Source organism: Chanodichthys erythropterus, chromosome 21 (genome assembly GCF_024489055.1).
Source record: "Chanodichthys erythropterus isolate Z2021 chromosome 21, ASM2448905v1, whole genome shotgun sequence".
Taxonomy (NCBI): Eukaryota; Metazoa; Chordata; class Actinopteri; order Cypriniformes; family Xenocyprididae; genus Chanodichthys; species Chanodichthys erythropterus.
The window spans coordinates 14,368,442-14,382,091 of NC_090241.1; the positions used below are offsets into that span (position 1 = coordinate 14,368,442).

Here is a 13,650-nt window from a genome sequence, read left to right on the forward strand (position 1 = left end):
GCAAAATCGCACATATCTAACTGTGGAGTGGTATAAATAGTGAAATATCCCACTGCTATTATACTAAAAATGAGCACTCTTAAAGGGCATATTGCAGGTTAGAGCTTTAGTGATTCAATGTATAGAAAAATAATGTATGAAATAGATTTTCTTGAAAAAACACACATAAATACGCTACATAGGTTTCTGGAGTCGTTTTTTGTGAGAAAATTTTACTTCCGCATCTGAAAAATGCCCAATCGGACGTGACGTCAGTGAAGGGAGCGCGATCAATATAAACTATAGGAAAACAATGGAACGCAATGACAGTTCGGACGCTGAGGAAATTGTAAATGCTTATTTATACTCGTATAACTAATCACAGCCATACAATTAGCCTGCTATGTGATCAAGAGAGCAGGGACAGGCCAGAATTAGACAGAATAACGGTCAAAAGAGACAAATTGAGCTGTTGTGTGAGGAGAAGCAGTGAAGAACAGGACAGAGACCGGTGTTAGCTTATAGATTACGTTAGGTAACGACATGTGCTCAGATCACAATATTGTACAGATTATTATCATGAATCAGGCAATAGCAAAGCTATTGGTCATCTAGGAGTAACTGATTACTAACAGAAACAAATAAATTTGATCAAGCGTATGTCACACGCGTTAATATCCGTCCACACTAACGTTACGTGATATAGCCGTTTCTCATCACGACTGATTTGGTAGTTAGCAAATGTAATAATCAAACACAAAACTTAAAATGTGCACCGTAAGTCTTCATCGAGCTGCATCTCTTGACGGATCCGTGATCATGTCTCCCGCCGGCGGCCAAACATATAGTGTACTGTATGTGTTTCATGTTATCCTTTATGCATTAATTCTGTGTTATGAGTTTATTCCGTGCCCATTCACCGATAGTGTGAGGATGTATATGACGCCGTGATTATGTAGTTGTGTGAACTTGAATGTGTATATATAAGTTTACATATATGGCATGCATGAAATTGGAGTATTTACATTACCAGCACATCATTCAAAACTGTTTTGTGTAAGTGTGAGACTGTATGCATGTGTAAATAATTTGTATGTATCAGTGTTGAAATTGATTCAAGTAAAAACGGTGAAGAAGCATAGCGTGTGTAAGTTTATTAATTTAATATAATCATTTACAGAAGTATTACAATGTTGAACTCCCATCATATCGCCAGGATGATAATCCTCCAGTCTAAAATGAATGCATTTTTCGAAGCACATGCAGAAGTGAAGTCCCGTCTCTTCACCTGCACAAAACAAACCCCGGAACAGAAGATAGCGTAGTTTTTCTTGTTAGTAAACCTCTGTACTCGATGTCCTGACAGGCTGAAGTTTGTGCAACCTCCACAAACACAATAATTTACCATTACGATGATAAATAGAATACAAAAACTACCGAAAACACACTGATTCACGGCCGCTGTTGCTAAATACCGTACTCGGTTACTAACGTAACCTCGGTTCCCTGAGATACGGAACGAGTACTGCATATGGGGAAAGGTCTCCCTTTTTCCCCGCTGCTGAAGCCTTTTTCAATAACGCAGTGTAACTGCATCGTCATTGGTTCACTCATAGACAAGTTGTTGAACCAATGACGACGCGGCATAGCTGCGCGGCCTATGGCGACAAAGCGCGCGAATATTCCCGCCGAAATGGGCGGGATTAGGGGCTATATAAGCAGGCGTTTCGCCATAGGATTTCAGTGTAATCGACTGAAGTGACGACCCTGAAGCCACAGCCTCGTGGCACGGCAAGTGGCGCAGTACTCGTTCCGTATCTCAGGGAACCGAGGTTACGTTAGTAACCGAGTACGTTCCCTTTCGAAACTTCACTCGTACTGCGTATGGGGAACGAATTCAACCACGCCGTGCCACGGCTGGGAACGATATAGCCTGTATTTGGACACATGGGAGGGGGTCCAAAAGACAAGTGAGAAGGCAAAGCCATAACCGAACCCTAGTTACACTTAAGGAAATAATTCCTGGGGTTGTGTGAGGCGGAATTCACCAGAGGCCGCTAAATCACACTGAAAGAACCCGAGCTTGCAAGGTCGGGACATCGGAGATGATAGAATCTGACAAAAGTGGACGGCGAAGACCAGCCGGCCGCCTCACAGATGTCTTGAATGGAAACTCCGTTGGACCAAGCCCACAAGGAAGCCATTCCTATAGTGGAGTGGGCCCTGACTCCTATGGGGCAGTCTGCACCCAGTGAGGAGTAGCACAGGTTAATAGCGTCCACTATCCAACGGGAAAGGCGCTGTTTTGAGACCGGAGACCCCCTGGAGCGGCCACCAAACAAACAAAGAGCTGATCCGACTGCCTGAAAGGCTGCGATCGCTCCACATAGGTCCTCAATGCCCTGACTGGGCAGAGTAGCTCCAGCTCTCGTTCATCCACCGAGGGAGGAAGAGCAGGAAGCGAGATGACCTGAGCTCTAAATGGGGTTGAGAGCACCTTAGGAACGTAGCCATGCCTAGGTTTGAGAACGACCTTCGAGTCTCCAGGCCCAAATTCAAGGCATGCAGGGCTCACAGAGAGGGCCTGCAAATCGCCAACGCGCTTAACCGATGCCAGTGCTAACAGCAGAGCGGTCTTAAGCGTTAAGGGCCTGAGATCGGCTGAACCCATTGGCTCAAAGGGGGTACCCTTTAAGGCCCTGAGGACCAGTGAGAGGTCCCAAGTGGGAACGGTGAGGGGGCGAGGAGGAATCAATCGCCTAGCACCCCTCAGGAAATGGATTATAAGGCCGTTATGTCCCACTGATTGGCCAGCAATGGGAGCATGGAAGGCCGCAATGGCTGCTACATAAACCTTAAGAGTAGAAGGGGTGCGCCCCATTTCCAAGCGTTCTTGGAGGAAAGACAGTATGAAGGATACGTCACTCTCCACAGGGTCTATGTTGCGTGAGGAACACCAATCAACAGCTCAGAGTCCTTCTGGTAGCCCCGCTCTGGAGGAACCAGGTTTGGTCCTCGGTGTTGGTCTTCTCTGATGCGCCTGATAACCTGAGGGATCAGTGCGATCGGAGGAAAGGCGTAAAGGAGCGTGCTGGGCCATGTATGGGCCAGAGCATCGACTTCCTTCGAGAAAAATGTTGGGCAATGAGAGTTGTCTTCTGAGGCGAAGAGGTCTATCTCTGCCCTCCCGAAGAACTCCCAAATCTTGAGGACTACCTGGGGGTGGAGCATCCACTCGTCGGAGGGGATGTTGCTCCGTGACAACATGTCTGCGCCCAGATTGTTCCTGCCAGGAACATGAGTCGCTCTGAGCGACTGAAGCCTCTGAAGAGCCCATTCCAGAAGACGTTTCGCCAGAGCGCATAAGCGGCTGGACGAGAGACCGCCCTGGTGGTTTAAATATGACACCACTGTCATACTGTCCGATCGGACTAGAACATGACGTCCTGTCAAGTGAGTCTGAAAAGACTGAAGGGCCTTCATCACTGCTAGCATCTCTAGGCAGTTGATGTGTAGACGGCTTTCCTCGTGACTCCACGAGCCGAAGGCCGGTCTGCCCTCGCACACAGCGCCCCAACCCGAGGTTGGAAGCGTCCGTTGAGAGCACCGTCCTTCGTGAGACCGCCTGTAAGGGTACTCCGCGCTTGAACCACGTAGGGTCCATCCAAGGTTTCAGAGCTAGAAGACAGGCCTGATTGACTTTGAGACATAAGCGGCCGTGCCGCCAGGCGCTGGGAGGAACCCGGAACTTCAACCAGTACTGAAGAGGCCGCATCCGAAGAAGGCCGAGCTGCAGCACCGGGGAGGCGGAAGCCATCAGCCCTAGTAGCCTCTGGAAAAACTTCAGAGGGAGACAGGCTTTGTTCTTGATTGAGGCCGCGAGCTGCTTAATCGCTAGAGCACGCTCCGGCGAGACAACTGCCGTCATACGGACTGAGTCGAAAACTGCCCCCAGATACGAGATTCGCTGGGTGGGGCACAACGACCTCTTGGCTAAGTTGACCCTGAGACCCAGACATTGTAAATGGCTGAGGAGCACGGATCTGTGGTGTTCCAGCTCGGCTCGCGAACGGGCTAGAATGAGCCAGTCGTCGAGATAATTTAGGACCCGGATTCCCATCTGCCTCAGAGGGGAAAGTGCCGCGTCCATGCACTTGGTGAAAGTGCGAGGAGCCAGAGACAGCCCGAAGGGCAGGACCGTATATTGATACGCCACTCCCTCATATGCGAATCTCAAGAATCGTCTGTGACGGGGGGCTATCTGGATGTGAAAGTACGCATCCTTCAGGTCCAGCGAGCAGAACCAGTCCTCGGGGCAAATGTGCGCGAAGATCTGTTTCAGCGTCAGCATTTTGAACTTCCATCTCATGAGGGAGTGATTCAAAAGTCTGAGGTCTAGAATGGGTCTGAGACCACCGTCCTTCTTGGGGACCAGAAAGTAGCGGCTGTAAAAGCCTGACTCGCTCTCTGCCGGGGAAACTATTTCCACAGCTCCCTTTCTTAGCAACGTCATAACTTCGGCCCGGAGGACATGCGCGTCGTCCGGATTGACCGAGGTTTGAAGCACCCAGCCGAAGCGAGGGGGCCGTCGTGCAAACTGGAGCGAGTAGCCCTGGGTTACGATCCCCATAACCCATTCTGACAGATTGGGGATGGCCTGCCAGGCCTCGGCCCGAGTGGCAAGGGGTTGAATGATATCGGGTGACAGACCGCCGTTGAGGGGGTCGTACACCGAGAGGGGTGGAAGAGGAAATTTGCTCTTTTTGAGATGAGGTAAAATATTGTTCGCCGTGAAAACGGCTTTTGGAGTGGGCGCAACAGGTGTGGGCCCAGCTGTCACTTGGAGCATGTTTCCCACGCCCGGAATTAAACGAGGCGGAGGGGAAATTACTCATGGGAGCTTTTGGGGCTGGAGTTTGTTTCTGAGGAGTTTGGCCTGGAAGACTTGAAATATGGCCATTGTATGGAGTGCGAAGGCAGCCTGGCCGAGCGGCGAGATTGCCCTCCGTGAAGAAGGCGACCCGCGAGCGCAGGGAACTGAGACTCATGCACTCGCAGTGCGGGCATGAGTCTCCAGCAAGCGCGCCGTCCGCATGGGGCTTGCCCAGGCAGGCGACGCACTCGGAGTGTCCGTCGCTATCGTGCAGGGGGGTCCTGCACGTAGCACATGAGTGACGGGGCATCGTGAGACGCCGGTGCCGTGAGAAGCTCTTTTAGAAGCGGTGAAAACCGCTGAAAATTGCTGATTTTAGAGCGGCGTTGAGCCGCAGGTGAAGCTCTGAGGCGGCGCGCCGGATGGCGGCAGGGGACGCACAGGATGCGGCCGGGAGCGGGAGGCGGCGACTCGACGACAGCGCTGTAGCTGCAGTCAGTGAGGGCGCCAGCGATGTCCTCAAATGGCGAGTCCAGGCGAGTCCGCTGCGGGAGCCTCTTCAGACGGCGGCGAGAGCTGTCAGGGAGGCGGCGAGCTTCTTCGGCTTCAGGCGGAGATCAGCGAAGAGAAGTAGAGGTCGACGCTAAAGGAGAAAACACTGAAATCCTATGGACTAAACGCCTGCTTATATAGCCCCTAACCCCGCCCATTTCGGCGGGAATATTCGCGCGCTTTGGCGCCATAGGCCGCGCAGCTATGCCGCGTCGTCATTGGTTCAACAACTTGTCTATGAGTGAACCAATGACGATGAAGTTACAGTGCATTATTGAAAAAGGCTTCAGCAGCGGGGAAAAAGGGAGACCTTTCCCCATACGCAGTACGAGTGAAGTATCGAAAGGGAACAATATATTCTGCACTGAATCAACACAGAGCTCTGCGAACATCTCCCTGTAGTGACGTAAAATGACGCGAAACTGAAAAAAAAAAGCGGTTTTTGCAGTACCTTTTTATATGGTATTTTTGAACAAGGTTATATATTCATCTCGAAAAAATTTTTAAACCTGCAATATGCACTTTAAGCCTCGTTTCCACCAAAATTACCCAGGATTTTACCTGGAACTTCATTTAGACCCTGGTCCCTGCAGTCAAAACATACTAGCCGCTTTTCCACTGTTGGGCCAGTGCTAGCCAGGGCTAACAGCGTGCCGGGCTGGGCCTATGGCCACAGACCTTAGGCACTGAGGCCAAAATCAAGTTGCATTTCCACTGTCGGTCCGCTAGCTCCGCAGCGCTGATCTAAAACCCGCCCTTAAACACACCTCCCTTGATCAAACGTCACACAACCCAACCCATTCCAGCGTGTAGACCATCACCTGACTACGATTAGCTCCGCCTTTCACCTCGACCGCGCCTCAAGCCCCAGCTGGCCCGCTTTAGACCAAGGTTTTCAGCAGGCCAAAAAACCCATGCCTTTGGCACCGAGGAAGCACCGAAGAGGCGCGATCAAGCCCCGGAAGTGAGGCTTAGTTTATAATATATAAAAAAATAAAATAAAAAAAAGCCCCGGAAGTGACAGTGGAAACGCAACCAGCCCTGGCACGCACTAGCACGCCCGCCTTTGGCCCGGCAGTGGAAACGCGACTATTGAGTACCATCCCAAAGTCCCTAGTTCCTGGGTAAAGTTCTTGTGGTGGAAACACGGCTTTAGACACTGCTTGACCAATCAAAATAGAGCTATATTAACTAATATAGCTGTTGCATTATTGTGAAAATAAAGATTTAATAGTAGTATTACATTTAGTGTATGGCTGTTATAAGAATGTGATCTGATATTTTTTTCCAATCTACATTCATACATTCAAACACACTCAATCCAGATTATCTTCATCTGCAGGTTACTGCTTTCTGTTTGCCAGCAGAAGCTGATCTAACCAACTTCTCTTGTTTCAGTCACAACTAGGCCACAATGAAAAAGGAAAAGCAAAATGACTCTTGGAACATCTTTCTAGGTTAATTGTAACGCCATCCTCTTTCCTTTTCCATTACAGGAGAACCAAAAATTGAGAGAACAGAATGAAGATCTAAATGGTCAGCTTCTCAGTCTGAGCCTCCATGAGGCCAAAAACCTGTTTGCCACACAGACAAAAGCGCAGTCTCTGGCCATGGAGATTGATCATGCGTCCCGTGACCAGGTAAGAGAAATGCATAACCTTGATCTGCTGATACAATTGGAACATCCTAGAGGAAGTTTGTAAATGAAAACACAGCTTTAATGTGTGCGTGTGGACAAGAGAACAATATGTAGAGGGGTTGTGTCTTTTTATTTAAAGAAATTAAATAATTAAAGGGTTAAAAGAAATAACGGTAAAAAGGTCCAGTTTTAATGGCAACCTAGTTGTGAAGTAATCCATTTAAATTCTTTGCAAATAATATTTTATTTAAAAATATGCACACATTGACTCTTATTTGAATGTTTAATATGTCAAAACTGCAAAATGTTTCGTCTAGTCACATTCAGTTATGAATGACATGGATCATGTAAATGATAGCATATTTTCAATTAAAAATTGTGAAATTCCATAAGAAGTTGAGTAGTTTGCATCACCGTATATTACTGTGGGTCGTAGAACATACAGTATCTATTGTAAAACAGTGGTCAAATATTAAATGTTTAGCTATTTACATCTTACCATGTACTCATTCACTGTAAAAACTAAAGTGTTGCGTTGTCATTGCATTCATACTTTTATGGTGGTTACACCACTAATATTTACTGTAAACAAAGAAACTTAAAAGGAGTAGTTCACCTAAAAAGGAAAATTGTGATTGTGGAAAATTTTCTCCTCAGTAGTTCTCAAATTTCAGTCAAAATCTTCAGTTTTTAGAGACCTATACAATCAACCAGTTCAATATCATTCTAACGCTGTTTCGATTCCCACAGTTGATGGAAGCCCTCAAGGAACAAGAGGAGATCAACTTCCGTCTCAGGCAATACATGGACAAGATCATTTTATCCATTCTGGACCACAACCCATCTATTCTGGAAATCAAAAACTAAAAACCTGTCATAAGCTGTTTAGAAACAGAGGACCTAGAGCTCCCCCTGAGGTAGCACAGGACTTTAAATGACTTGTGCCTCTAAATGCACAATAACTACAATATGCTGGTGTTTTGTGCACCTATCTCATGTTACAAAAATTTAAAATATACTGGCTGAAATATTCATGCACTTTTAAAGGGCATTTTTGTGGCTCTGTACAACACAAGGGAGTTTTACTGGAATGGCATTATGGTTAGGGTACTGAAATTGCACCAACTAATATGTGAATATTTTAGCACTGGGTGTTCACGCAGTGTATTGCGTTACGGATTGTTGATATTTGCCGAGTTTGCACTGGAATGTGATGAAAAAGGGTGATTGATTGAAAAAGAAGAACTTATTCAATGGCCATCAGAGCTTGTCCCATTCAGAGTTGCTGTATCTGATGAGAGGAAAGAGATTTTTGTAGGTGCATATGTAATGATTTTGGTAAGAGAAGGTTATTTTGACCGTCGTCCTATTATATGGCATGTGAAGGAAAGAGGTAAGGAGAGACAAATGAGAAGAATAGAGGAGAGGTAATCAGAGCTGGTAATGGAACTTGATAACACTGCCTGTTGTAAAAGAAATCCATTTTAGATGAGGGCAATGCTCTAGTCTGTGTTTGCAATATAAGGTTGAGATGTTTATTCTGACAATAATCTGTACATGCTTCAAAAATGAGTAAAAATGCAGGAGGCTGAATGTAAACTGTCATTGTGAATGAATGTACAAAACAAGTAGTATTTCAGGTTATTTAGAGGCTTTAGCATAATAGTTTAAGACCTGTCTGTTCATCAGCTGAATTATGTTCTTAATGGTCTTAAAGGAACTTGCACTTGTTCTTCCAAACTAAAATATTTAATATTATGTTAATAATTTCAGATGCAACAATCTCATGATTTTCTATAATGTGCAAATGTGATGGGTAACTTACAAATACAAATAAACATAAATGATGCAGGTCTACATGAACACTGATAACTATGAATTTGTGTCCACATCCTAGGGGGGTTTCATATTTGGTATTTGAACTTTTTGAATGGTAAATGAGTCTTAATTTTTTTTAGAGCATACTAAAATTACAAGTCCACCCCCAGGCCTACATTTGAGTGTATTATGAGATCCTGAAAATGTTATTGTACACATTTTCTCATCATATCTCCCTTTTCACTCACTAGTAGACTTTTTTTTTCCAGTCACACATTAAATAATTACTGAGCTATATTACACTTTATATGTACTATGTGTGGGATTTTAGCAACTTGTAAATGATGTAAAAAAAATCTTTTTTTACTCTGTACCACTCATTGCTTTTACATTATCTCTCGCTTTGTAAGTACTTTACGCGTAGAAACACCATGACTACTATCTGATTATTTCTCATTCTCTTTATACATTTATAAACGAGGTGCTGGAAATAAAGACAGTATTAGGTTTGTTTGTTTGTAAGAGAGCAGACTGGGTCAAAAACATGCTGAATGGTAATACAAACACATGCACACACACTTTTATCCAGAAAGGGATATGTACACTTGCACAAAATGTATACCAATTGAATAATAGACTGTTCTCAAATGCCTTAGCAATACTGTAATGGGCTTATTTCTGTTTCAGATGTCTGTTAATCCCTATGATTAAGATGTGCATACAGGCTTTTTACTTTTGCATGTCAGGAGTTACTGAACTGTAACATGAGAAACTAACAGACTGAAATTTTAAAATAAAACAATACAGAATTCCATATTTGTGACTGAAAGGGTTTGGTATATATTGCATGACACTGTATTCAAGACTGATGCAAACAGAATCAATAAGAGGTTTATATTATATGGAAATGAGATTTATGAATCTCATAATTGGTGTACAAGAACAAGAGAAACAAGTTATAGATACAATGTAGCCTATATATTCCAATAAAACTCATCACATACAAGGAAAAGCTATATATATATATATATATATATATATATATATATATATATATATATATATTTCGCATTATAGCCATATTCATATTAGTAATCAAAGAATATTAAAAGTGTCTGAGTTCAGAGAGACTAGATGTCTTGACTTGCCATAATGTGGCAAGAATGAAAAAGCGTTTCAGAGCCTACAGATTGTCTGTACATTGATATCCTTACATTGTAGTGTTTGGTTTCACCATCAGAGGGCGCTGTTAGCAGTTTCAATTCGTATTAGCTTCATCATCGCACTAGTTTTTCCGGAGTAAAAAAATGGACCAGATTGAATACACCTGTTGTGCTGAATTTCGACCCCCCTGCCAGATTATTACCCCCTTAGTATTGGTAGGTTTAGGGGTAGGGGTTAGGATTAGGGGTGGGGTTAAGATTAGGCAATCAGGTAGCGACTTCAATGAGGGGGGCAGTAATTTGGCAGGGGGTCGAAATTCGGCAAAACCCCGGCAGGATATTTAAGTAGCTTTTTATAAACATGTCTCAGAAAAAAAAAAACATTACAGGTGTGCATCTTGAGACAAAACATAAGATATGTAAGTGCAAGTTTCTTTTAGTTAAAACAGCTCAAACATACATCTAAAACATTTAAATTTGTTAAGGTGAGGACAACTAGTTAATTTTGAGGTATTGATACAAAAATGAATGACTCCTGTCAGCAAAAATGAAAAATACAATAAATAAAAGATAGTTATAAAAAAAAGCTAATTAATTTAAATTAAAAAAATTTAAAATTTATAAAAGCTATAAATGTCCTAATTTAGCTAAGGCCTAATCCTGGCTTAATCTAAACCCTGTCTGTGAAACTGGGGCTGGGTTTCACAGACAGGTAGGCAGGACTAAGCCAGGAGTAGGTCTTGGTTAAATTAGGTCGGACATTTAATTAGCTTTTATAAACATGCCTTAGAAAAAAAACATTCCTGGTGTGCATCTTGAGACAAAACAATGGCAATGAGTCACTGACATATTTAAAGATATGTCCCTGCTAGTTGCTTTCAGGGAAGACAGCTAAAACATGCATTTTTAGTCTGGGACTAGACAATATTTGCCCCCTAAATTGATTTTCCAGTATTCCATATTTTTACGTTTATAAATAACTTTATAAAATAAATAATGTTTTAAATAAAAAAATGTTTAATAGAGAAATATGCAAGGATGGTAAAACTAAGTGATACTTTTAAATATTAAACAAACTGCCAGTAGATGGCAGCAAGTCTGTTTTTATGAGTGAGTCATCGAGTCATTCATTCAGTAACGAAGCAAGTGGCTGTGAATGAATCATTGACTCTCACGATTCGTTCAAAGCCGCATTTGTGTGTTGTAGTTCTGCTCTGGTTTTCGTTAGAAATATTATTTTCGTTGCAAAATAGAGTAAATACTGACAGTACTGTGTTTAAAATGTACGTTTTGTTTTTTGACCTGTTGTATAATAATGCATGTTTGCAGTCATGTGGATATTTGGGTACAATTGCATTCTTCCTCGTTATCAACATTAAATACAAGAACTCACACAAGGTATGTTTTTGTATCGAAGAAAGTTTAAGTCTTGATATCAATCCACTATCGGTGTCTATATTTGTGCTTCATTCAAGTGCTAAATCCCCACTTTTACAAATAATAATAATTATTATGATAATTCCTTACATTTATATAGCGCTTTTCTGGGCACTCAAAGCGCTTTACATATCGAAGGGGGACTCTCATCAACCATCACCAATGTGCAGCATCCACCTGGATGATGCGACGGCAGCCATATTGCGCCAGAATGGGCTACAGGGTGATATGGCTGCTGGTGCATTGTCGAGAACGGCAGTAATGTAGCGCGATTTAAGGCAGCAGATTCTGCACGCAATCTATCATATGCATGCTGCTTGTGTGGATGCACTCATTTTAGACTGCAAAACATGAGGTAATTTGATTAAATGTAATGGATTTACAGCATTTTGCCAGTTAGAAATACATGCTCAGTTTTAATATTATTTTAAGGTATGGTAGAGTTAAATTAACTACTCCGCATTTTGTTCGCGTACCCCCTTTTGTCACCTCGCGTACCCCAGTTTGAGAAACACTGCTCTAAGTGATGTCACGCGTTTTTAGGCCAAAACATTTTTTGTCACATACAGCAAACATCTCCTCACTATCCGCTAGCTGCCTGTCCCCTGAACACACTGTAAAAAAACCCCACAGATCTCTGTAGTCGCCACAAGCTCCAAAAACGGCAATAAAAACAAACTAGTGCAGCCTGGGGGGTATTCCAGAAAGCAGGTTATGTGACATACCTGGGTATGCTTGAGAGTAAGTAAGCAGATAACCTCAACTTTCAGTTCCAAAAACTGAGGTAACTTTTAGGGTATGTAAGTAACCATAGCAACTTGCTCTCTGAACATAACCTGCTCCGGAGCAGGTTATGTTCAAGGGTTAGTTAGTTTAAGAGGAATTCAGAATCATGTTATATTATCAATATGGTTATATTAATGTATCTAAACTTGTTATATAGTTACAGTTATATACACAATGTTATATTATACAATATATAAATGTTTATTCAATTCTAATATACAAATTTATTTTATTGTCATCTCACACATGGATCTCCTTTATAACAGGACATTTTCTATGCTATAATTTCTATAATAAAATACATATCATATATGTGATATCTTATTAAATTATTAGCATCAAACAATATTAAGAATATAAAATTATTGCATAACCACCCAATTGGTGATGTGCACCAAGTAGGTTATGTAAATCGCCATTAAACAAAAGAAGAATAATGAAGTAGAAAGGCGTGCTTTTTCTTAGCATCTGTTTCCATGGTGAATCATTGATTCGTCGCTCTGCTAACCGGCAACATACTCTGGTTTGGCTGAACTTACTCCCGGACGCATTTTTGGAACCAGCATACCACAAGTAAGCAAGGTTTGGGTTAATCAACCGAGAGTTCAGGGTATATGTGACAGTAAGTTACCCTGCTTTCTGGAATACACCCCTGGACCACGAATCATAATAAACATGCTCCAGCCAATAACCGACAAGAATGATTTTAAATGCGCGTTCATGACTGTTTCAGAAGCATGGATGGGAGGGGAGGAGGAGGCGGAGGAAAGGTCTAGCTAGCTAGCCTCTGTTTTGTTTGACAACACTTAGAACGTCAACAGGAAGTTAACTTACTCCGCTCAGGATCGCTTAGAGAACCGTTAAATAAATTCCAGCACAGTGTTACAACAACGACAAACTATAATAAAATTATCATTTACAATGAATTATATACTCACCCGTTGAATAATAAAAGACGCCATCTCCACGTCACTATTACATTTCAAATCAAAGCTCTCGCCATCGTTTTATTGTGAGCTCTGTCCCATTCTCTTTTTGCCAGCTGACTCTTCTCTGTTCGGCGTCGAGATTTAGCACTTGGGTAAAGTTGGTTTTATATTCGCACATTCGGACATCCGTATTCAATAGCCTTGTTAGTCACACTACATTGGACATTCAGTGGACATTCACAAGTAAATATGCCATTAAAACAATACTTGCCTATTTTGATCGACTGTGAAAAATGTTGTAAGTTGACAATCGTTGGTTGTCAATATCATGTCGTTGCTTAAAATTCGCAAACATTAATTTATTGCCCATTTATTGGAAAGTCTGAATTTATCAGAAGTCCGAATGTGCGAATATAAAACCAATTTTACCCAAATAGATTTAGCTTGCTCCATGTCAACCTTTCGTTGTGACAA

The 13,650-nt window shown here is 42.7% G+C and overlaps 1 protein-coding gene across 1 annotated transcript in view; it reads left to right on the top strand.

The window, feature by feature from the left end:
• rab11fip4b (RAB11 family interacting protein 4 (class II) b) overlaps positions 1-9,717 on the top strand; it is a 47,411-nt gene extending 37,694 nt beyond the window's left edge. Inside the window, exons 12-13 of the mRNA XM_067373808.1 lie at positions 6,901-7,044; positions 7,794-9,717. Of these exons, the coding sequence (XP_067229909.1) occupies positions 6,901-7,044; positions 7,794-7,910 (261 nt within the window). The 3' untranslated portion in view covers positions 7,911-9,717. The remainder of the gene's footprint in view (positions 1-6,900; positions 7,045-7,793) is intronic.
• The last annotated feature ends 3,933 nt before the right edge of the window (positions 9,718-13,650 follow it).